General features: G+C 37.0%; 1 protein-coding gene across 1 annotated transcript in view; it reads left to right on the forward strand.

Moving 5' to 3' along the window:
- BMP5 (bone morphogenetic protein 5) overlaps positions 1-24600 on the forward strand; it is a 144382-nt gene that overhangs the window by 108577 nt on the left and 11205 nt on the right. The window contains exon 4 of the mRNA XM_069564081.1: positions 14666-14860. Coding sequence (XP_069420182.1) covers positions 14666-14860 — 195 coding nt within the window. The remainder of the gene's footprint in view (positions 1-14665; positions 14861-24600) is intronic.

A 24600-nucleotide genomic window follows, 5' to 3' on the forward strand; every position in this document is an offset into this window, starting at 1 on the left:
GGGAAATTTTCCAAATTAAGCCCCTGGGTTGTCAATGACTATCTATCTGTGTTAAGGGTCAGATGATCTATATGGGTGCTTAATCTGACTATCAGCTGACATGGTGCTAATAAGTAGCAGAAGAAATGCAGAGATCATGTGTGATATTTTTCTTTTTGTCCTGCTGTTTTGACCACAGTTTCTCACTATTATGCATCTCACTTCAGAAAGTTGAGGTATTTCCCCTTATCAGAAGATCTCTTAAACATTTTGAGATTTGATAATAGCTTTTCCCTTATCTGAACTTGACATTTTAAAGCAATTAAGTCATTTTTGTTCATAAAACCATATGCTTCCCTGCTGCTGAATTTATAGTGATGACAATTGGTTTCTCTCTACTTCCAAGAAAATGTAAGAATCACATATCTTGCTAAATGTTCTAATAGGAAAAAGGAACATAGAGTCCTATGATTTGTTTTCAGTAAATATTACTATAAATGAAGTGGTTCTTTATGTACTGTTTACTGTTGAGGATAATTAGAGCATACTTGCTTGACTTTAGGATGAACATTTAAGAATAAATTAGGAAGATAGTCAAGGAATGCCTGTGTGTGTGCTTAGTTGCTCAGTTGTGTCTGACTCTCTGCGACCCCATCAACTGTAGCCTGTCAGGCTCCTCTGTCCATGGGGATTCTCCAGGCAAGAATACTGGAGTGGGTTGCCATGGCCTCCTCCAGGAGATCTTCCCAATCAAGGGATCTAACCCAGGTCTCCTGCATTGCAGGCAGATTTTACCATCTGAGCCACTACGGTTAGTCAAGGAATCTTCAAAAACTTAAATGCAATGAAGAAGTAAAATTAAAATTTCCCCTTAGTTCAGAAATTAAATCTGTGTGTGAAAAAGGGCAGGTTGAAGGCATTAGATTAAAAAAAGTGCCCCAAGACCTGGGTGTTAATGGCTATGGAATTGTTTGTATCATGAAGGAGTGAGTTCATGTGACTAGGAGAATTCACTGTTTATTTGACCTTTGTCTAGGGATTATTATATCTCCTGAGATAATTTCTCAGATAACTGCAATTTATAAGCATATATTTATACTTTTAGCATGATACATATATAAATATTATATTCAGAGAGGGTACAGTAAATAGATATATACCACCTTAAGGTGTCTAGTATCAAATAGTTCCATTCAAAACAAAACTCAAGATATTATATAAAATCAGAGATGGAGAAATAGGTAAAGGGAAATAAATGTTAGATATCCCATGAACTTTCTTTTGGGGTAAATGTGTGTGTATATGCAAAGAGGGGGAATACTTTGGCATAAACAGATTCCCAGCTAATCATGTGAAGGACCAGATAAGCTCACAGTTGAAAATCTATAATTATTAAAGTATCTAGAGAGCTCTTATTACAGCATTGAGTAGGATTATATTTTTTCTTTAAGTGCCACAATGGAAACCTAAATTTCTCCAAAACATTTTAAAAAGGCTTCTATTTCTATAAATTTTAAAACGTTAAAGCATAAATACATCTATGGCAATATGTCATTTTTCAATTTTTTTTTAAATAAATCAAGCCAAAGTGAGATTTAGAAGATAGCTAAACAAAACAACTGCCTAGGTCAATTCATGTGAATCATTTAGAAGAGTTTCCATTGAGAAGATTTTTTTCCTGTATCTTTATGGCAAAAATGACTAGATTTCCACTAAAAATAAATATGACATAGATTTCCTTTGGGCTTTAAGATCAGTATTTGTTAATTTTCCAAACCCATGTAAGCTGTGACCTATGGATTTTCTAACTTGTGTTATGTCTTAAACACATCAGAGAACATAAATCTTTCCTGGCTTTAGATTTTTGCTCTTTTCCCACTGCATAAAAATGAGCAAAATCATCAATATGCCTTTCATGGCTAGGGTAACTAACAGAAACATTGAAGCACTGTTAAATTTCTACCTTGTTCAACCTAACATCTTATTAATTCTCTTCTTAGTCGTATACTATTTTTATAAACTATACTTTATGTATTTTCAAATTGACTCAACCTAGTAAAACGTTGTCTGTCTATGCAAAGAACTGCTTTTTAATAATCTGATTTTGTCAGTATGTTGAATAATTCCATACTAATATTTTGTATTTTTTTTAGTTTTCATGATCAATTCAGGTTTTATTTCCTAGGTACATCTGTAGCTCATATAAAATAAGCATTCAAACCATGTATTTGCTGTGGTGGTCAACCAACATAGTTTTAATAACTTATGGAAACTAACATTTCCTGAGAAGGTGCTAGATGTCAGCCATTTAGTGAGATTTTTAAATGGAACGTCGGCTTTATTTTCACTATTTTCTCATTTTGTACATGAAGAAACAGTCTTACAAAGCTCAAGAATCTTGCCCATGAATCTAAAAATGATTTGTCTTCCAAGTCAGATCTTACATACTATGACTCTCACAAATGAGATGAATTTTATATAAATTCCAAACTGAAAAACAATGCATTTTTATAATTTCCAAACAGAACAGTGGATTAATCATGTTTGTTATGGAACAAAATTGAGCTTTATGTTGGATTGTTGGGAATTACCTTTGGGTTTTATATTGTCTGCCTGGAATCTAACTGTGATCTGACCGACAAAAGGTAACTGCATTTTTGGCCATTTTTTTTGTTTTTTAAAATCTATCTACTTCAATATTTCTTATAGCTCCATATGCAGTTACTGTTAACTTGATAATTTGTAGACTGAAAAAGAGAAAATGTAACTTTTTCTGCCAGTGATCAGCTTCAACATGTAATTAAATTTAGTCAAATTTCATTTCTTTATTTTGATAACAGACGTCTCCTTTTCTTTGTGCCCTGGGTTGCTCACTAATGTATTTTTCTAGGTTCTCCCTCCCACCCCTCGTTTCCTCTCCTTCTGTTTTTGTACCCTTAGTCCAAACTTCCTATCATGGAATCCTCAGGTCTGTTTTCCCGTCATCCTTTATTAAGTCTCAACGGGTACCCAAGTTTGTAGTTTCAATCATGGTGCAATGAACTCACTTGAGGTCAGTCAAGCATGCAGTTTCCACAGTTTATTAATTATTTGCAAAATTTCAGTATGAAATTCGTCCTGTGTCTTACCTCACCAATTCTCTTCCCAGCATTTAGGCTGATGGTGACCTGTTATTATTCCAGCCCTAAAGAGGATTCCCTGAATTGTATTATGGGGAGCAACAAATTGGGATAAAATTTTCCCCCAAAATTGAAGTAAACAAAGTATCTGGCAGTGAATCACATTTTTAATTTGTCAGTGCGCTTAGCTTTGCTTTCTAAGAGTTACATTGGGTTAGCCATAAAAGCTTTTCTAAAAACATCATATTTTGAACAAAATTGTTTCAATGTAAATTGCACATCCCTTAGTTCTTTTGGATATAACAACTCATGCTGCTGGTTTCTTTTTAAATATCTATTTTACTATCTCTATTATTACATTTTTTATTTAGTTGGCATCTGAGATGAGCCTCCATAGCCTAGTTGAGTTTTGTATAATGATCAGTAGAAGGAAAATAGCTTTTCTTTAAAAATAGATTTGACTATAGTATATATTCAGTAATAAATGGAAAATCTTGATTGTGCTGTTTTATGTCCACTATGTATATAGTGTTTTAAAACCAAAATTTAAATCAACTTATTGGTTTTATTTTATAGTATGTTTATATTTGAATAAGAGCCACTTGGAAACATCATTTACTTATCCAAATTTTAGCATCAAAACTCAGAAACACACATGAAAAATAGTTTTGAAATCAAACAGGAGTTAGTGCTACTTCACTACCTGGTGAAAGAGGTATTTTACCATTTTTTAGATTTCCCTTAATGAAAAGGGAAATGGAAGTGTTTGGCGACATCTGTATTCCTGTTTTTGATTTTCCCTAATTCAAAACAGTAACTATGGAGCACCCATCTTGCCAAACAAATGCCAAGGTCAGGAACATACTCCAGTTTTTCTACACTCTAATTCTGCTTTGACTGATGATCTGAAGGGTAAATATTTTCATGGTAATATTTCATTTAGGAGCATGAAGAATATGAGATTACCCTATTCTCATCGTGCACAGAAGTTAACTCTGTCTCTTCCATTGTTCTTTCCCCTATAAGTTGAGCATTGTTGAATGCATTTCTTAGACATATTGCACAATAAGGGCAATGCTGGTTTTGCATCTTGAGTATGGAGCGCAGTGGGAAGAAGTTAGATAATTAGTTCAGTCACTCAGTCATGTCCGACTCTTTGCAACCCCATGGACTGCAGCACTCCAGGCTTCCCTGTCCATCACCAACTCCTGGAGCTTACTCAAACTCACGTCTGTTGGGTCGGTGATACCATCCAACCATTTCATCCTCTGTCGTCCCCTTCTCCTCCCAACTTCAATATTTCCAAAATATTCCAATATTTCTAAATCCACCTTGAACATCTGGAAGTTCCTGGCTCATGTACTATTGAAACTTGGCTTGGAGAATTTTGAGCATTAGTTTGCTAGTGTGTGAGATGAGAGCAATTGTGCCGTAGTTTGAACATTCTTTGGCATTGCCTTTCTTTGGGATTGGAATGAATACTGACCTTTTCCAGTCCTGTGGCCATTGCTGAGTTTTCCAAATTTGCTGACATATTGAGTGCTGCACTTTCACAGCATGATCTTTTAGGATTTGAAATAGCTCAACTGGAATTCCATCATCTCCACTAGCTTTGTTCATAGTGATGCTTCCTAAGGAGGCCCACTTGACTTCACATTCCAGGACGTCTGGCTCTAGGTGAGTGATCACACCATTGTGATTATCTGGGTCATGAAGATCTTTTCTGTATAGTTCTTCTGTGTATTCTTGCCACCTTTTCTTAATCACTTCTGCTTAGGTTAGGTGCATATCATTTCTGTCCTTTCTTGTGCTCATCTTTGCCTGAAATGTTCTCTTGGTATCTCTAATTTTCTTGAGTAGATCTCTAGTCTTTCCCATTCTATTGTTTTCCTCTATTTCTTGGCACTGATCACTGAGGAAGGCTTTCTTATCTCCTCTTGCTATTCTTTGGAACTCTGCATTCAAATGGGTATATCTTTCCTTTTCTCCTTTGCCCTTAGCTTTTCTTCTTTTCTCAGCTATTTGTAAGGCCTCACCAGACAACCATTTTGCCTTTTTTCATTTCTTTTTCTTGGGAATGGTCTTAATCACTGCCTCCTATACAATGTCACAAACAGGTCCATAGTTCTCAGGCACTCTATCAGATCTAATCCCTTGAATCTATTTGTTACTTCCATTGTATAATTGGAAGGGATTTGATTTAGGTCATACCTGAATGGTCTAGCGGTTTTCCTTACTTTCTTCAATTTAAGTCTGAATTTGGCAATAAAGAGTTCACGAGCTTAGGAAGAAGAGAGAGCTCTTAGTCCATGAAAGGCATCAACAGTCACTGGCGATTTGGCTAAACTTTGGCTCACTCACAGGAACAAAGGAAAATCATAACAAACTAAAGCATCACCCACCTAAGTCAACAGTGTGTATTGTAAGTGAGGATCAAAACTTGAAATTAGAGGGAAGATGCTTCAATAGGAAAATTACAAGTCCCTAATCCTTAAACATGGGTTATAATTTCTCTGTAGTTAAACTTGTCAAGTTTTAATTTGAAGGGAATGGAAAGCGGTAGGGGGGCACCTGTGTTGTTGTGGGTTGAGGAAGTGTTGAGTGGTCTTCCCCTGATGTTGTTGTTGTTCAGTTGCCAAGTTGTATCTGACTCTTTGTGATACCGTGGACTTCAGCATGCCAGGCGTCCCTGTCCTCTACCTTAAACTTCACAAAACCAGCAACTAGCACAGCATCCTTTAGATGCAATGTAGATGTCACTGCCAGACCCAGGAGATGTTTGGATTTTCTTCAGTCTTCTCAAGGTGGGGAGCAGAGACCCAAGAGGAAGGCATTAGCCCTAAAGAATCCCTAACAAAAGGGAACTCTGTGTGCTGAAAGGGATAGAGTGGGCAGGGATGACTTAAAAACATGACCCTTCTCTGACCTTCATTTCTTCCTTTAAAAAGTGTAATCATTATTTTACTGGAAAGAATACATAAGACATTGTGTGTAAAACAACCGTTGAATTACCGAGTGTCAATATGGCAGCTACTGCTTCCTTTTTAACTGCAAAAAGGTTGAATCAGCTCCTCTCCTCAATACCCAGTTTCCCTGACCCCTCTGAAAGGCTTGCTGGTTATGACTTTTGGGTATCAGCACTATTTATGAGTGGAGGTACTCACATGATTTCTCTGTGAGGTGATAAAATGATAGAAGCATGACAGTTCAGGTGTGTTTCTGACTCAAGAGGACCAATAGGTCAACACCTGGGAAGTACCTGTTATTTAGCTTCTAGACAGCTCAGCAGGATGCTTTTGCTCTGGGGGCCACCATGGAATCATGAGGTCTCACTTGGTCCCTTATGTGTAAGTAAGTAAGGCTCTACTTTTCTTCACTCAAAAGAATGGTTAGTGACCCAACCATCATATGTGAAGGATTAAACTAAGTCCCAAGTATCTTAACTCCATTTTTTTCTTTTTTGACAAAAAGTAGACACTTATCATGGTATATACATTAGGTATTCAGTATCAGGCCTTCACTATGTGTATTTTGGAAAGTATCTTTTACTCCTTTCACTCTTTCTTTTTATTAAGTGTCAGAATGATTTATTTCTCTTGCATTTTGGTAGTCCTGCACTATTCTAAGGCTTCTAGAAGTAGCTTATGATCATTTCATAGGTTCATGTATCAAATTGAAAGGGAAGGTCAAACATTTAATGAACTATGTTTTTCTATATGATAAAAGTTCTTTTTGCATAATCTGTCATATAAGCTGGTAAAAAAGAATGTTTCCTTTAGAGACTCATAAATTTCCCAAGTAACTGCATTAAGTTCATTGCAAAGACCACTTTCATCCACTACAGATAAAATTCAGCGTCTGAAATTAATTTCAGTGCTATGAAACAAACCCAAACGAGCTTGACGTCTAAAAGCTTTTCTTCATTGATATCTTAACACGTAGTAATATATAGTTTTTAAAAACTTTTTGGTTGATTTCTGCTGAAATCCTGCTTTCATTACAGTTTTATTGAACTCTCCTGTGATTTTAAAGGAAAGAAGTGCATGCGTGTGTACAGATTTCTTATTTTAAAAAGTCACATAAGAACTGGAAAAGATACTAAAAATAATTCTCTCTTCCCATGGTTTTGTGAAAAGAATGTTTCTGCTTTCTTAAAATAAATGAGACCTGTAAGACCAACTGTAACCAAGCTTTTGGGGGCGTGTGACAGATGATGTCTGTAAAACTCTTAGGGCCTCAGAGGAAAGGCTCTATATATAAAGAGAAGAGCTATTAAAAAGTAAGTGCTTATGTGAAGGTAAACTACAATTCCTAGTTTGAGACTCATATTTCCACTAGCTGAAAAGAGAGCCTCAGTAAAAAGCATTTGTGAGACTGGACCCGCCTGAGACGGTGAGTCGCTGTGTTTCAGACAATGTCCCTGGAAGAAGACTAATCCTTTTCCATCACTCAGTCCCACCCTAAGCGCAATAAAACATTTGCGCATTCTGGAAAGCTTCCCCCATGAGGCACAAACCTCTGGCCCTGCTCCTTTATGTTTCTCTTCCTTTCTTCCTTCTGCCCCGGCCCCCCTCCAGAAGCCTCTTGAACTGCAGGTCTCAGCTGTTTGAGTTTCCTTCTATCTTGCCTTGAGCCATGATACCCATATTTCTAACCAAGCATCCCAATTTCTTTTCTCATCTCCATGATTTTCTCAGATGGTAGATGATAACGATTCCTTCCACAAACTTTTCACAAAGAATTGAAACTCCCTAAAAAATCTTTTCCTCCTTCAAACTTCTCTATCCTTCACATATCCCAATCCTAGAGGAAAATGAATTTCTTCCGTTGCAATGTCACCAAGAATTGCAACCGCATTTCTTGTCTGCCGGTATAGCTCAACCCCAGCTCATGCGGGCTCCTCAGGAGCTGGTCCCCAGCTGTCCTCTGTGGACGTCATACCTCCAATGTTATATTTTCGTCTTTATCATCAGCCACAGAATTCTTTCCTTATTTGCACACGTATTACATTTGACCGTTCTTTTGTTGTTGGCACTTTCTAGTAATGAACATATATATATATATAAAAAATATATATATATATAAAATATATATTTTCTATATATAAAATATATATATAATATATATTTATATATTATATTATATTATATTATATTATATTATTATATTATTTATATATTATTTATTATAATATATATATAATATATATATATATATAAAATTGCTAATGTATAATACTTAATATAAGATGAAGTAGTTATTTTTAATTTACTCTTTTAAATTTAAGTATAGCAAAGGGATTGCACGAAGCGCCTGGCTTGCTAAATAGTGTTAAATAGAAGCTCAGAATCACCATGAAGAATCACTAAAAATTCTAAGCACCTTGCACTCTGAAGTTCAAGAATATATATAATTTACCAATACCACATTACTGGGAGTTTTCAGTGTCACTGAAATAGTTTAAAATCCCAGCTTTTCCTTGTTTTTGTTTGAGATTACAAGGCAATGTAAACCATCTTCACAACAGGAAGATTCTGAGCATGAATGTAAAATTCTATTTATGATACTTCAAATATCTGGCAATAGGTCTGTGCTTTTACTACAAAAATAGAAACTGCAAATTTTTCATCAAGTTACAACACAGTTGAAATTCATAGCTAGATTAAAAATTGCTTAGTTTAAGATTTCACTGAGTTAAAATGTATATGAAATTTAAGTAGATAAAATTCTATCTCCCCCACATTCCTTAAAATCTGATATAAAAATGATTTAGTCTATATGCCTGGTAGAGAATTCTGCACATTTTAAATCATCTGTTTCTAAAAAAGGTACAATTCCAGTATAATTTAGAGCCAGGGAACTATAATTTAAGAGCACCAAAATCAAATTTAATCACAGGTTGAAACTAAGCAAAGAGCAAGAGAGTATGTGAATGAGAAACAGTGCAGTGATTTTTCTGTGAGCTAGCCCACAGCAGATGCTGTGAGCTCTTCTGAAGTGAAGAATAGGTAATTTCTGCACAAGTTTCATCACAGGTGTTTTGGGTTAAGCATTCAATTACTGTGGGTTTATAGGGGGAAAAAAAGTGGAATTTATGCTAACATCTTAGAGTGATATCAATGTTTGGGCTCTGATAAATCCTCAAATGAATGTTTTTCAAATTGTGTATTCTGGAGGGAAACTGAATGCTCATATTTGGAACCACTTATCCTTATAACATCAACATGTCTCTAAAGAGCTGTTTTATGTCAGAGGCTCCTTTAATAACCCTGTTTTTAAAGAAATAAACATTTTGAAAGTCACATTTTCCCCCAAAAAAACAGTCTGAAATACAAAATGAATCAGTTGGGGATGGATCCTTGGTTTGCCAACGTACCTTCTCCATGATTTTAAACTTTAAATAGTTGTGTTCAGAGGCAGACATGAATACAGTACTCTGACACCCAGGACTTATATAAAGTCATACAGATCAGGGGAGCAAATCCGGAAATCTTGAATCTTTACCTTCAGTTATGGCAAAACGTGTAGGTTAAAGCTCCAGCATCACATACTTTCCTGTTGATTCTTGTGTGAAAAGAATAATTATTTCCTTAGAAGATACTACCCTAATTCCATCTTTATTCATTTTGCAGTTAATAAAACTGAGAAATGTGCCAATATTCACTTCTCAAATTCTTTCTCTTCCCTTGATACTGTACAGCAATTTTGGAATGAAAGCAATATGGTCAAAATAGGAATAGTTCTAAAAAAAATTCACATGGAAAGATTTAATGGGCATTCTTTGTTCAAATGTGAAAGATGATAACTCTGGACTCCCATATTTGTCCTCATCACCCTATTTATTTTATAATCCAAGAATTCTGTGATACTTAAACCTGGGATAATTTGGTACCATGTTCCTTTGGGTCCAGTTGCCATCAGTGAAATCCCTGGAATGCTGATATATCCTTCAGAGAAGCTTTTCTACCTCCTCTCCCATTTTGCGTGGGAGATTCCAAGTGATTTTAAACTGGAACAAATCCCAACAATCAAGTTCTTCTCCTTTTCTTGCTCTCACCCTGCCCATTTCCTCTTTCCAGTGAACAACATCAGGACATGGATATGACGTAAAGAAAGTGTCTTCCTGTTCTAGGACCGTTTATTCCCATCACTTGCCCTGCCCCTCACTGTGGGACAGTTTTGGATCTACCTTAAAACCTCCAAAGCCATCAGATTGCTGCTTGGCTCACCTCTGAACTGTTGCAACTCTCTGAAGCCGATGCTCTTATAGTAGATCATCTGAACCCACCTATATCCTGGGGCTGCCGTCTTGTACCAGTGTGGAGCTACTTGGAAACAACTTTTCTAATGTAGGAAGAATCTTTGGCCATCACTTGTGTTACATCATTAACCAAACGCCAAAGTAGGGCTCCCTTGCTCTCTCAGGATTTTATAGGGGCTTTGGGTAAAAATAGTTCTGTTAGATTTCCGTGAATCCCCTTGGTTCTTAAGGAATTAATCCTGCAAACATTGGAGCAAGGCCAGAAGGAGGACTGAGTTACAGACTCAAAATCCCTGCTTCCTTATACTCACTGGGACATTATTCTGAATTTGTACTCTAGGGGTTCACCTTTTCCTTACAATGAGTTCTCTCCCTTTAGGTCTTTCTATTCTCTTCCAAATATATGCCTGGTGAATTAAGCTTACCCATGTTCTTCTAGCTATGCCTAGACTTGTCTGAATCCTAAAATGATTAAGCTTGGATTCCAAGCTGGTGTCCCTTATCACCATTTTATTACTCTTTTTATTTACCCAGGTCATTTTTATTTCCAGTTTATATTCTTTTATATTTTTATTTTTTCAGTTATATTTATATTTCTTGTCTGGAGAGTCCCATGGATGGAGGAGCCTGATAGGCTGCAGTCCATGGGGTCACACAGAGTCGGACACGACTGAAGTGACTTAGCATAGCATATATAGTATATAATGTGTATATTTACATATATATTTTTCATATTCTCTTCCATCATGGTTTATCACAGGGTGTTGAGCATAGTTCCATGTGCTATACAGCAGGACCTTGTTGTTTCCTACCTACGTTTTCTAATGAGAAGTCAAAAATAAGGATCAGCTTTGAAAAATAAAACCACTGTAATACACGTCTACGTATATAATGGTTTTCCTAAATCACAATGGTTTAGATAGGTTTCTTTACTGATATATTTGCAGTATCTAAATTATCCTGTATCTTTAATAATAAAAGTCAGCATTGTTAAATAGACTTTATGAAAGATTCCCTACTTTTAATACCTGCAATAGAGTCTGGATTTCTTTAGCACTTCTAAGGAGAGCGACTGTTCAGCCCTATTCAAAAGGTTCAGTCAACATCATCAGTGGAGGTGTAATGTGTCTGAAGGAGAAGGCCAAATAATGCTTCCATGGTGTGGCTCAAGATCAAGACCCACTGAGAAAGTACTAACTTATGGAATCTTAATAGTCACCTCATTGCTGAAGTGGAAAGGAAACCAAGAGGAAACTTAATAATATCAAAAGTTATTTTAAAAGGAGTTCACGTTTGTTTGAAGGGGACTTTGCCTCACACACAATATCCCCCTTTGTTGTAAAGACCAAGAAATCCATGTTTGTCACACATATACACACATCTTTATAGTTTTCAAAGTGTAAATCTTGAGAGCAATCTTCTTTCTCCAGAGATAAAAATCAAAATTTTGAAAGTCTTTCAAATAATTACAAAAGGTACCCTCTTATAAACCAAAGAAATTTGGAACTTTGGGCTCAGTGCTTATTTAATGAGAAAAGGGTCAGTGTGTTGTAATGAATAGAAAATTGATTTTATTGTATTCCGTTTGTGCATCGTGTGGCAACCTATTTCAATATTAGAAAGATTGTCTATTAAAAATGATTTCTGCAGTTATCCATGTATACAAGTAAAAAATTTCATTCCTGTTAAATTAACACTTCATTAAAACATCAAACTCAAAGCTCAACAAATACTTTTTATGTTGTGTTCCAGGATAGGAAAAAAAAAATTCCAAAATTTAAAGAACAGATCGCCAGTTATTCTAGTCCATCACAGTTAAGTTTCTCAGTTCTGTTTTTCTTTTTTTCTTTTGCTGTGCTCTCTGTCACTGGAAACATCTTAAACCAATTTCAAGTGCTACACCTGAATAAACATGTTGTAAAAGTGTTTATGTATTGAGGTGGGTCAGTTCAAGGTATGGTATTTGGCTGGAACTTCTAATTTCTCTTTTTACAGCAAAAGGGCTGCCAGAAGGAGGAAGTCTGAGCTGAATTAATACATTTGTTACAGTGGAAGTAGAATGGAAACTACTCTGACCACAAATCAAACTGCCTCTTTCATTTATGCCAGTGATAGAGTTTTTCTAAGAAATATAGACTCTGGCATGGAGCCACTGTAAGTTTGCATTTAAAAGAGAAACCCATAGGCTTATTTGTTTAAGGTTTACTGCTCTGATTATTTTGAAGTTCTTTCTCTGCTAGGATGGAGTGGAGTGGCATTTGGGAAGGGAGCGGCTATTTTCATGTTTGTAGGAATGTAACAAATTTTCCCAGTGAGCAATTGTTGAGGACACCGGTGAATGCTGTCTGCATTGACACACATGCATTTTTTCAACCAATATCTCCACATTTGAAGGACTGCTGTGTCCCTTGCAACAGCTGCACCACCTCACTTAACACAGTCTCGTTTTCTGACGGTAGAAGGTCCCTGCACAATACAAGTATACACAAAAGTGTTTATGCTGCCAAAATAAATTGTGTTAAGAGCAAGAGTTTATTTGCTAAAATGCCATTGATGCCATTTCAAGGACTTGATTTCTTTCTTTCAAGGTGGGTTAGGTCTTATAATGCACTGAAGCTGCTGCACAGTCTTGACTGAATAAATATTTTAAGAAAACTTGCACATCCCTCCAGGGGCAGGGCATGGCCAATCATGCACGTATTTCTAACCACATGATATATTACTCTGAAAAAATTGGTAACTTTCGTATCTGGAGTAGAATTGTTTTTTGCATGAGCTTTGAGTAATTTTCAACTAAATGTACAACTTAAAGTTAAATACTTCATTCTCTCTGGGTAATTTTCATTGAATTTTTTATCAGTCAATGGTTTTCTTTATATATATGCACATATATACATACAAACACACACATGCACACACACATACACACACACACATATATATATATAATTTTCTGGGATATTTATTTTAAATGAGAAGATCATAACAAGAGTGAATTGTAAAATGTATAACAAATGCCTAACTCCTAAGGTATTTGTGAAATCAAATCAAATAATGCATGGAAACCACTAAGAAAAATGCCTATCACAGAGTTAGAAAGTATCAGGGTAGATGCCAGTGGCTGCTGGTGTTGGAAGAGATGGGGAAGGGGAACGGGGACTAGCGTTTAATAGTGACACGAGTTTCAGTTTAGGAAGGTGAAAAATTCAGGACGTGGATGATGGTTGAAGTTGCGCAACAATGTGAATGTACTTAGTGCCAGTGAACTGTGCAAGGTATGGTTAAAATAGTATGTTTTATATTAATATTATGTGACTTTTATCACAATAAAAATATTTTAAAAAGAAAAGAATACCTAGTGTAAATAGCAAGTGCTCCAAATGCATTTGATGTTGTTATAGTGATGAGTATTATTTTTGCTACTCCAATGGGAAAAGCACTTATCAACATCTGCTTCTAGTCTCTAGGGCAGCTGACTTCTCATCCACTAGAGCGCAGGCCCTGTGCACACTCCTTTTCTGATCAACAACCACCGCAGTGGACTCAGAAGGGTCTAGGACATCTTAAACCAGACTGCTTTAGACTAAGCTCACCTGGAATTTTTCTCCTTTCTGAGCATTTCCAGGCTTGATCTGCATCCTCTGAAATCCTTTCAGGAAACATCATTCAAGTGTGTCCAAGCGCAGAGAAAATTTTGAAATTTTCATGTTTGCTTCGAAATCCTTTACATGGAGAAAGAGCTGGAGCTTAAAGTAAAGCTCCATGCCCAGCAGGGGCCTCTGGAAGGATCTTTGAAGTGCTTTAAGTGGATCACAGCTTTGTAAAGTTTGCTGGGCACAGGTCCGAAGCGAGGAGGGGTTTATCAACCCTGGAAAGTCTCCAAAGAAGCAGGGAAAAGTAAAAACACCCAGCCAGCTATCCAGCTTTAATCACACGAAGGAAAATTATAAGGCATTCAATGCAGAAGCGCCCATAGCTAATATTTCTGAAATCACTGGTTAACACAGACATTTCCAGGCTGGTGGTGGTCAAGTCATTTAGAACGTTACCAACGTTCAGGTCTGAGCCCATCAGTGAAGGCCTGGGGGTGTTGTGTGGCTAATGAGTGATACGAAATGGAAAACCAAGAATGAATAATCGTCTGTAACAGTACATTTTCCACATTTATGAGATTATTTGGCCTGCAAATAAAAGGTTCTGAGTGTTTTCAAACATTTACCTTTTCCCAGGGACCCTCTGAGCTCACCCCTCAGCAGGTGAACTTCATCTCTTCTTGATAAACCCAGTGCCCCTTCCTTGGTTCCAGGTCACAGCATCAACGTGAAGTCGGCCGGCCTCGTGGGACGACATGGGCCTCAGTCAAAACAGCCATTCATGGTGGCCTTCTTCAAGGCGAGCGAGGTACTTCTCCGATCTGTGAGAGCAGCCAACAAGAGAAAAAATCAAAACCGCAATAAATCCAGCTCTCATCAGGACTCCTCCAGAATGTCCAGTGTTGGAGGTAAGATAAAACCAGAGCTGCAGTTCTGCACAGAGAGTTATGGGGTCGTATGTTGCAAATCAAGAAGCCACAGTAAATTTACCCTCTGGTATACCCTCATTTGGTCTATTAAATCATCCAGCCGTCTTTCTTGCATCCCCCAAATGTTTCATTAGCGAATCATGCAGCAATTCATTTTAAAGTAAGTGGGACTTACCTAAATCTGCTGAAAGATGCAATTCAAATTCAAATCAAGCTGGCAATAATAAAATTATTAAATGGCTACATCAGCAAAAGCTAGTCTAAACTGAACTCCACAGCTTGTGAGCTGACCTTTCCCAGGAATCTCACATATGGATGGGTAACAAGTAAATTCAAAATAAAAATATCACTTTGGTACTTAAAACAGTATGTGAATCATGAGCTTAATTTTTCTGACAAAAGAAGCAGGGTAGACTGTATGGAAATTAAGATAATATTTATATTCCCATTAATTATTTAGAGGGATGTTATGTAGATAATTTGCTTTGAGTGTGTGTATATATATACATGCTCATATGAAATCAAACAAAATGTTGTAAATGTACAGTTGATCCCACTGGGCTTGCAGTTTAATCTATTAATTGATATAGAGATAAAAAATGCACTTGATCTGAACTCATCTAACTGAGAAAATCTGAAGTAATTTAATCATATGCTTTGTACCAGTGAGTACCTTGTTTAGTTCTAGTTGCAAACAAATTTTTATAAGCTGTTCTTAGATGAAAATGATGGCTGTTTTATTCCTAGGAATTGTCTTATCTATGAAAAATAAACCTATTTGAGGGAGAAAACTTGCCCTAGAACATCCCTAGTTAGTACGAAGTGTTTGTTCATTTGTAAGATCTGTATTCTTCTGTGTTGATGGCCACCATATGCAGTGTACTTGTGAGGCACCATGAATGAGCTGGTGAACAAAACAGATATGACCTCTTCATAGGTATTTCAGCAAATACGAATGTTTTGCTCTTCCAAACAGACACATTCACACAGTGTTTGCCATTAATGATCATAAATGAAACAAAAATATATAGAATTTTTTTTGATCCTGGGACTCTTAGAAAAAAGACTAAGTGGAATTCATTGGAACCCTCCTAGAGTGAAGGCACAGGAGAAGTGTGTTAGAAAGAAGTCTATTTTATGTATCTAGCAACAGAAGCGCAGGAAAGAGTTCTATGAAATTGCATTATAGCAAATTACATTCTACACAGAAATCATGCTTTCAAATAATTTTCCATCAAATAAGCTTCACTGTCTTTTTCACTTGAAAGTAAATGTGACATTAGTGCCTTATTACAAGGCTATTTTATAAAGATCTTCATAAGATATTTAGTTTGGCGAAAATTTTAATTGCTTAATATGAAAGACGGAGAAAAATAACTTTCTAAGAACTTTTCTTCCTTGTAAATACTAGCCTGTCAAAGTTGTATATTTTTCTTTTCATATAGAATGGTTCTGAAATGGGTTGAAATGTTTTTAATTTAATGTAGCAGATTGCATTAAGAAAAAGATTTGTTAAATCTTGAATAGAATAGTAAATAATTTTTGAGAAAATTTCAAAGGGAAAAGTCACCTGCGTATTATTAGAGCTGGTAATGACTCTGGCAGAGGCATTCCAGCAAATGAAATCATCTAAGTCTTTCTCCCCATTGGTGAAATCTATTTATCTTCCCTTCCTGACCACAGGTAACTAATGTGCTTCTATAACTAGAGATGAATAAAACACATGAAGCAGAAATCACGTCACTTTTCACCAGTTTCCTAACACCATTTAGAGTACAAAATTATTCTAATACAGACCAATATTTTCTTTTTAAAAAGTGTGTCATTGGCACCCATTTCTGTGAAATATGTAGTAGGTGGTTTTGGAACATGTTCATATTTTGATAAGAAGAAGAAAGAAAGTAGTTGGTCTGTGCGTACGAGACTTAACCTTTCAATAGGTAGTAATCAAGCAGGCAGGAAAAAGTCTCGTAGGATTTGGTCCAAAAGACAGGGGTTTAATATAAACATAAAATCTGATACTTAGGAGACTTGAAATGCTAGTGAAATTTTAAAATTATCCAAATATAAGTAGCAAATGCTGTAATACTACTAGGCTTTTACATTAAAACACTGTGTGAAGATGCCGTGACTAAGAAGGGGGTCAGTAGGGAGTAGGGAGAGTTGTTAGAAGTTTGCTTGGTTGCAGTTTTTTTTTTTTTTTTTGCAAAGCATATTCTCAAATGTTAAAAATCTCCAACAGTGCAGAATCCAGGTCATTCTTGCTGTCTTTACCTCATCCCTTTCTCCTTTCAAAGAGTCCTGTCTTCTGACTTCTCAGTGCCCTTTCACTATTCTGTGCTCCTGTGGGAGAACCTAGAACAGTGTCCAGCACAAAACAGCAACTTCACCAACACACATTCAGGAAGTTAACATGGTCACTGTATGGGAGAACTAGCTTCCTTTTTCAGCTGTGTATACAGAACCACTGCCCCTAGATTTTCTGCAGAAACCCTCTATCTTTGCTGCTCTTTAGGTTTTTAGCAAGAACTTTGAGCAGACACTTTGTGAGAGATGTTACCTATTTTACAATGAGCCAGCACAATTGATTTTCCTTTGAACTTGGGTTTAGGGGAAAGGAAATGTAGGCAATAGCTAAATATTAAGGTTGCCACCCTTTGGGTTGGAGAGGCACTAAGTTGATAAGATTTTAAAGAACCTACCAAGAGCAAGATGCTATTTTAAGGACTATATCAGTATGCAAAAACAATAGAGCATTCAAAATTTAAAGTATTTGCAAGGCACAGAGCACGTTCTCATTTACTGCAGAACTGCTTGAAAAGGCGCTTATCACAAGCTTGGTATCATGACCATTGGTGCCCTGCCTATAACTCCCAACTCTGACAGGTGTTATATCTTGCCTAATGGATACAGTGTAAAGTCATTCCTCTTGGACAAACATTTTAATCAAAACCAGAAAGAACAATCTGTTGAAATTATTTGTTTAGAGTGTGTTGTTAGGTAATTAGTACATAGTGTTATTTTTTAAAAATAATCATAAATAAAGCTAAAATTCTCCTTTAATCACCTAATCCTTTTAAGATAAGTTATGCTGATACACTGTTATCAACATAATACAAGTACTTTCAAGTTTTTTCCTCCCTATATGCGTCACTTTTGGAGAATATGATTTTATTATGCGTTATATAGATAGATATTCTTTTTCAGATTCATTTCTCTTATAGGTCACAATAAGATACTGGATATTGCTCTCTGTGTGGTACAGTAGGTCCTTGTTATTTATCTGTCTTATATACAGTAGTGTATACCTGCTGATGCCAAACTCCTAACTTCTCTCTCCTTTTCCTGCCCCCTTTGGTAACTATAAGTTTGTTTTCTATATCTAAGTCTGTCTTTGTTTTGTACATAAGTTAATTTGTATCTGGTTTTGTTTTTTTTTTAGGATTCCACATATAAGTGCATCACATAATATTTGTCTTTCTCTGTTTTGCTTATTTCAGTTAGTGTGATAATCTGCAGGTCCATTCATGTTGCTGCAAATGGCATTATTTCATTCTATTCTACAGCTGAGTAATATTCCATTGTATCAATACATGTTTACTACCTCTTTTTTTAATCCATTTGCCTCTTGTTGGACATTTAGGCTGTCTCCATGTCTCAACTTTGTAAACAGTGATGCTGTGAACACTGAGGTGCATGTGCCTTTTCAAATTAGAGTTTTCTCACTCGGAAGCGGGATTGCTGGATCTTTTTAAGAAACTTCCAGACTGTTCTCCATAGTGGGCACCAATTTACATTCTCCCCAACAGTCTAGGAGGGTTCCTATTTTTATGAACTTTTTTAAGAGCAGTTTTAAGTTCACAAGATTGGAAGGAAGGTACATAGATTTCCCATGTACTCCCTACCCCACAAATGCATAGCCTCCTCCACTATCAACATCACTCCCCATGGTGGTGCATTTCTTACCAAAGATGAACCTACACGGATACATCACAATCAACTACAGTCTATGGTTTACCTAATGTTCACTCTTGGTATCATATAGTTGGTCTTATGGATTTTTTAAACAACATAGTTCAGCCATATTTCAAATTAGTGACTTCATTTTTTTATATACTGCTACAATATATTCAATACTGCTTTTGTCAGAATTTATTTAGTCGTGTCACTTTGAAAAAGACATTTTGGCTGTTTTTAAATTGGGGCTTTCAAAATCAGTGCTGCAGTAAAAATCCTGCAAGGCTGCACCAGTGAGAACGGTTTTATTTATTTTTTTTTAATTTATTTTTTTTTAATTTTAAAATCTTTAATTCTTACATGCATTCCCAAACATGAACCCCCCTCCCACCTCCCTCCCCATAACATCTTTCTGGGTCATCCCCATGCACCAGCCCCAAGCATGCTGCATCCTGCTTCAGACATAGACTGGCGATTCAATTCACATGATAGTATACATGTTAGAGAACGGTTTTAATCCACATGGTTTTTATAGTAATTAACACTAAAAGCTGTTATCTGTGCTCTGAATATGCAAAATTTTGAAAATCCCTTCTCAAATGATAGTTATCTTGTTACATAGATCTAGTTCGATCCATCTTTTTTATCTATCTATTCATCTGTGTGTGTGTGTGTGTGTGTGTGTGCCCGCGCATGCGCACACACGCTCAGTTGTGTCTGACTTTGCAACACTATGAAATTATAGCCCTCCAGGCTCCTCTGTCCATGGGATTTCCCAGGCAAGAATATTGGAGTAGGTTGACATTTCCTTCTCCGGGGGATCTTCCTGACCCAGGGATAGAACCTGTGTCTCATGCTTGACAGGCGGATTCTTTATGACTGAGCCACCTGGAAAGCCCCATTCATCTGTACCTTTATCTTTCTTTCTATCATTTAACCCTGGGTCCAGTCCATGGGGTCGCTAAGTCAGACATGACTGAGCAACTTCACTTTCACTTTTCACTTTCATGCATTGGAGAAGGAAATGGCAACCCACTCCAGTGTTCTTGCCTGGAGAATTCCAGGGATGGGGGAGCTTGGTGGGCTACCATTTAGGGGGTCACACAGAGTCGGACACAACTGAAGCAACTTAGCAGCAGCAGCCACCTCTTAGTAGCTGGGTAATCTTGGACAGGGCATGTCACATCTCTCTATTTCTTCATCTGGAACGTGGGAACATTAATGATACCTGCCTCACAGAATAAAATTACATGAGTTGCAAGGATTAAATAAGTGAATGGGTATAAAGAATGGAGAATACTGTGTATACTTATTCAGGGTTAAACATAATCATTATTACCAAATTATGGTTTGATTTTTCTGAACTGGTGCCTAAAGAGTTCAGACTTTTGCATCAGTGCCCATTCCCCTGATCACTTATTGTCAAGTTTCTACCTAGAGAGAATTCTAGAGATGATATGTCTGGGTGTGGTTTATTGCAAAATATTGATTCCTTGTTAAATAAGCACCCACAGTGTGCACACCATTAACTATACGATCATGCAAGATTGGTAGCATCAGAATCTTGCTTCTGAAAAGGCATTCTCTCAGACAGTGGCAAAGACATGCATGTTAGTGATTATCAGGAGATCAATTCCACTGGAGTAGGTACAAGGAAGTGTGGGAGCCGTAAGGATAGAGCATGACCCCAATGATAAAAATAGACACTTTTCAGAAATGGAGGTGAAGCCATTTCAGAACTTATATGCAGTTACACAACCACATAGCAGTGTCTGATGGCCACATTGTGCTATTGCTGTATGAGAGCAGTGTGATATCAGCTAGAACATTTTGCAGGGACCAAGTCATAATGGTCAGTCACTGTGGTGTTTCCATGCAGGCATTTGGAAAAAGGAGTGTCACCATCAGATACGCGTTTTTAAAAGTTCAATTTGGCATCAGAAAGAAGGATGGGATGCCAAGGGGAGAAACTGGATGCCAAAATCTGATTAGGAGTCTAGTCTAGCACTCCAAGCAATGAAGATTATAGATGGGAGACAGGGGAAGTGGGAAGCAAAATACATGGAATGGAGCCAGCAGGACTCCAGAGATGGGTGTGTGAGTGGAATATATAGGATGCAGCCTTGAGCACAGTGGTTAGATGAAGCACAAGACTCAAAGCTGCTATAGAAACCGGAGTAAGAGAGAAACATTAAGGATGGATCCTCCACTGGGAACATTTGTACTTTAAGTAAAGACAAAAGGAAAAAAGCAATTCCATCAACAAGGCAAAAGACTTAAGGTCAGAGAGCAAAGAGGAGTCGGGGATGAAGGGTTATCCTAGGACCAAGTTCCTAAAAAGGATGTTGGGGGAGTATGAGGTAACCAAGAGTGCAAAGGACTTCTGATAGGTTAACTAGGCTAGAAGTTGGTCGCTTAAAGGGAGTGTGGATGGATTTAATGTAGGGTAGGGGTGAGAATGAAAGAAAATCAAGAAATGTATTTATTAAATTTTCTGGCTTGAGCCACTAGATCCTGTTAACCAAGTAGAAGGAGTGGAAACAGTATGAGGTCAGAAGCCAAAATAGTGAGTTGGAGGCATTTGAGAAACTTTCATGCAGAGACATCTTGCAGGCATTTGGAGACAGGTTTGTGGATGGATTTTTATGTCAACAGGCTCTAAGGTGAGCACATCCTCTGCATCATCCACAGAGACACATTGCTGAGCAGAGTCAAGCAAACACACCAGAGAGTTATGTTGTGGTGTCTGTTCTGTGTCACGCATTTGTACACAAATCCCTATACAAATAAATAACTGTAATTCCTACTGGGTTATATGTCAGTTCGGTGAGAAGTTCCCTGGATGTGGGACTTGGGGATTAAACTAGGGTAGCAGTAGCATTTGAAATCCCTCATCTTTGGGAGTGGTGTTATTTGTTTGGGATTTATCATGATTTTCTCTACCGCAAAGGCCGTGTCAAAATTTACATTATTGAATAGTCCACAGTAGCACTGCACCTGCCATTTTATAGCCACTTCATACTTCCTTCATTTGACATTTTCATTTTCTATTAATTAATGAAATATCCTGCAGTGGGGAGACTGATGTCTGTGACCTCCCCCAGGGTATTAAGCAAGAGATGTGGAACGTCTCCTCCTCTGTTTTGAGACACAGCATCTCATTATATTTGGCTTGTTTAAGCTGCTGATTGTTTAAATGTTGAATTCTATTTTGGACTTTTTCTTCTTCTCTTTTACAGATTTAACTATGTTTTATTCCTCAAAGACACTAACACTAGTTTTTTTTTTTTTTTTTTTAGTTTTTTATTTTTTAAATTTTAAAATCTTTAATTCTTACATGCATTTAACACTAGATTTTAAGACAGAGAATCCTGTACCTGTTTGTGGAGTTTTTTTTTTTTTTTTGGATTTTCTTTTGTGCTCTTCACAACTTACCTAGCATGTGTTCATTTATCTGGTAGTTTCTTCAGGGACTAGTGGACAAACCATTGAGGCCGTGTGTAGACCTCAGAGGTTTTATTTACCATGCATTTCACTTTTTTTCTAACACAAAATGAATTTTAACAAATCAAACTAAGACAAAGATTAAATTTGTATTATAGAAATGAGAAGGGGGAACTGGAAGAAGGCGGTCAAATAGTATAAACTCCCAGTTATAATAGAAATACTAAGGATACAACATGATAAATATAATTAACAGTGTTGTATATTATATATGAATGTTGTTGGAAGAGTAAATCCTAAGAGTTCTCATCAGAAAACAAGAACATCTTTTATTTCTTTAATTTTGTGTATACCTGAGATCATTGTTCAGTAGCTAAGTCGTGTCCGACTCTTTGTGATGCCATGGACTGCACCGCACCAATCTTCCCTGTCCCTCACTGTCTCCTGGAATTTACTCAAACTCATGTCCATTGAGTCGGTGATGCCATCCAACAATCTTATCCTCTGTCGTCGCCTTCTCCTCCCACCTTCAATCTTTCCCAGTATCAGGGTCTTTTCCAATGAGTTAGCTCTTCGCGTCAGGTGGCCAAAGTATTGGACTTGATCTCCAGCATCAGTCCTTCCAGTGAATATTTAGGGTTGATCTCCTTTAGGATGGACTGGTTTGATCTCCTTGCTCTCCAAGGGACTCTCAAGAGTCTTCTCCAGCACAGTTCGAAAGCATCAATTTTTTGGTGCTCAGCCTTCTTTATGGTCCAATTCTCACATCCATACCTGACTACTGGAAAAACCACAGCTTTGACTATATGAACTTTTGTTTGCAAAGTGATGTCTCTGGTTATTAATATGCTGTCTAGATTCGTCATAGCTTTTCTTCCAAGGAGCAAGTGTCTTTTAATTTCATGGCTGCAGTCACTGTCTGCAGTGATTTTGGAGCCTAAGAAAATAAAATCTGTCACTGTTTCCACTTTCTCCCCATTTATTTGCCATGAAGTGATGGGACCAGATACCATGATCTTGGTTTTTCCCATGTTGAGTTTTAAGCCAGCTTTTTCACTCTCCTCTTCGTCCCGCATCGACAGGCTGTTTCGTCCCTCTTCACTTTCTGCCATCCGTGTTGTGACACACGCATGTCTGAGGTTCTTGCTATTTCTCCCGGCAATCTTGATTCCAGCTTATGATTCATCCAGTCCAGCATTTCCCATGATGCACTCTGCATGCAAGGTAAATAAGCAGGGTGACAATACACAGTCTTGACGTATGTTGCCTCCTTTCCCGATTTGGAACCAGTCTGTTGTTTCATGTCTGTTTTAACTGTTGCTTCTGGACCTGCATACAGGTTTCTCCGGAGGCAGGTCAGGTGGTCTAGTATTCTGATCCTTTTAAGAATTTTCCACAGTTTGTTGTGAGTCACATAGTCAAAGGCTTTAGCGTAGTCAATGAAGTGGATTTCTTTCTTTCTTTTTTTAAATTCCATTGGTTTTTCTATGAGCCAGTGGATGTTTGGCAGTTTGATCTCTGGTTCCTCTGTCTTTTCTAAACCCAGCTTGTTCAGCTGTAAGTCCTTGATCATGGATGTTCACTAAACTTGCTGTGGTGATTATTTCATGATGGATGTAAGTCAAACAATTATGCTGTATATCTTAAAGTTGTACAGTGCTGTATGTCAATTACATCTCAATAAAACTGGAAGAAAAAATAATCAAATAGCTTGTAAAACATACATTTGCATTTTTTTCCAGAAATTGATCATAAATTAGCAAAAAGTATTTAACAATAGTCATTATTTTGGCACTGGTCTCCCAATATTATTGCCATTAACAGGCAAAACAGAAATACTGTGTCTGTGATACCTGCCTTGTGGTTGAGGAATGCTTTTCTAGTGTTGGCTGTGACTTCAGAATGTGTAGTGGTTTCTGGTGATACTCTTGAATTCTAGGCAGGTTTGTCAAGAGCAGCATCATGTCCAGCTCATTTTCATATTTGAAGGGTTGCCGATCAATGTTTTTAAAAAATATAAATCTAATTTCTTTGCCTTTCCTCTCAGAGGTTTTTCTGCCAACCATTTAGTAAAGCTAACTACAGACTGCTGGTTTGGGTACAACATTTACTCAGTATCCATTAATTTTTATTTCTGACCAACTAAGCATATGGTCCTAACGCTCTATGAAATCAGACTCTTGGAACCAGATTCTGTTATAAATTTCATTGCTCGTTACCTTTATGTGATGTTGCAATATATACATCACTTAGCCTGCATGAAAAGCTGCATAGATGGAACAGATCTATTTTGACTTTTAAGTTTTACTTTCTTTTTT

This window comes from Ovis canadensis, chromosome 20 (genome assembly GCF_042477335.2).
Source record: "Ovis canadensis isolate MfBH-ARS-UI-01 breed Bighorn chromosome 20, ARS-UI_OviCan_v2, whole genome shotgun sequence".
NCBI lineage: Eukaryota > Metazoa > Chordata > Mammalia > Artiodactyla > Bovidae > Ovis > Ovis canadensis.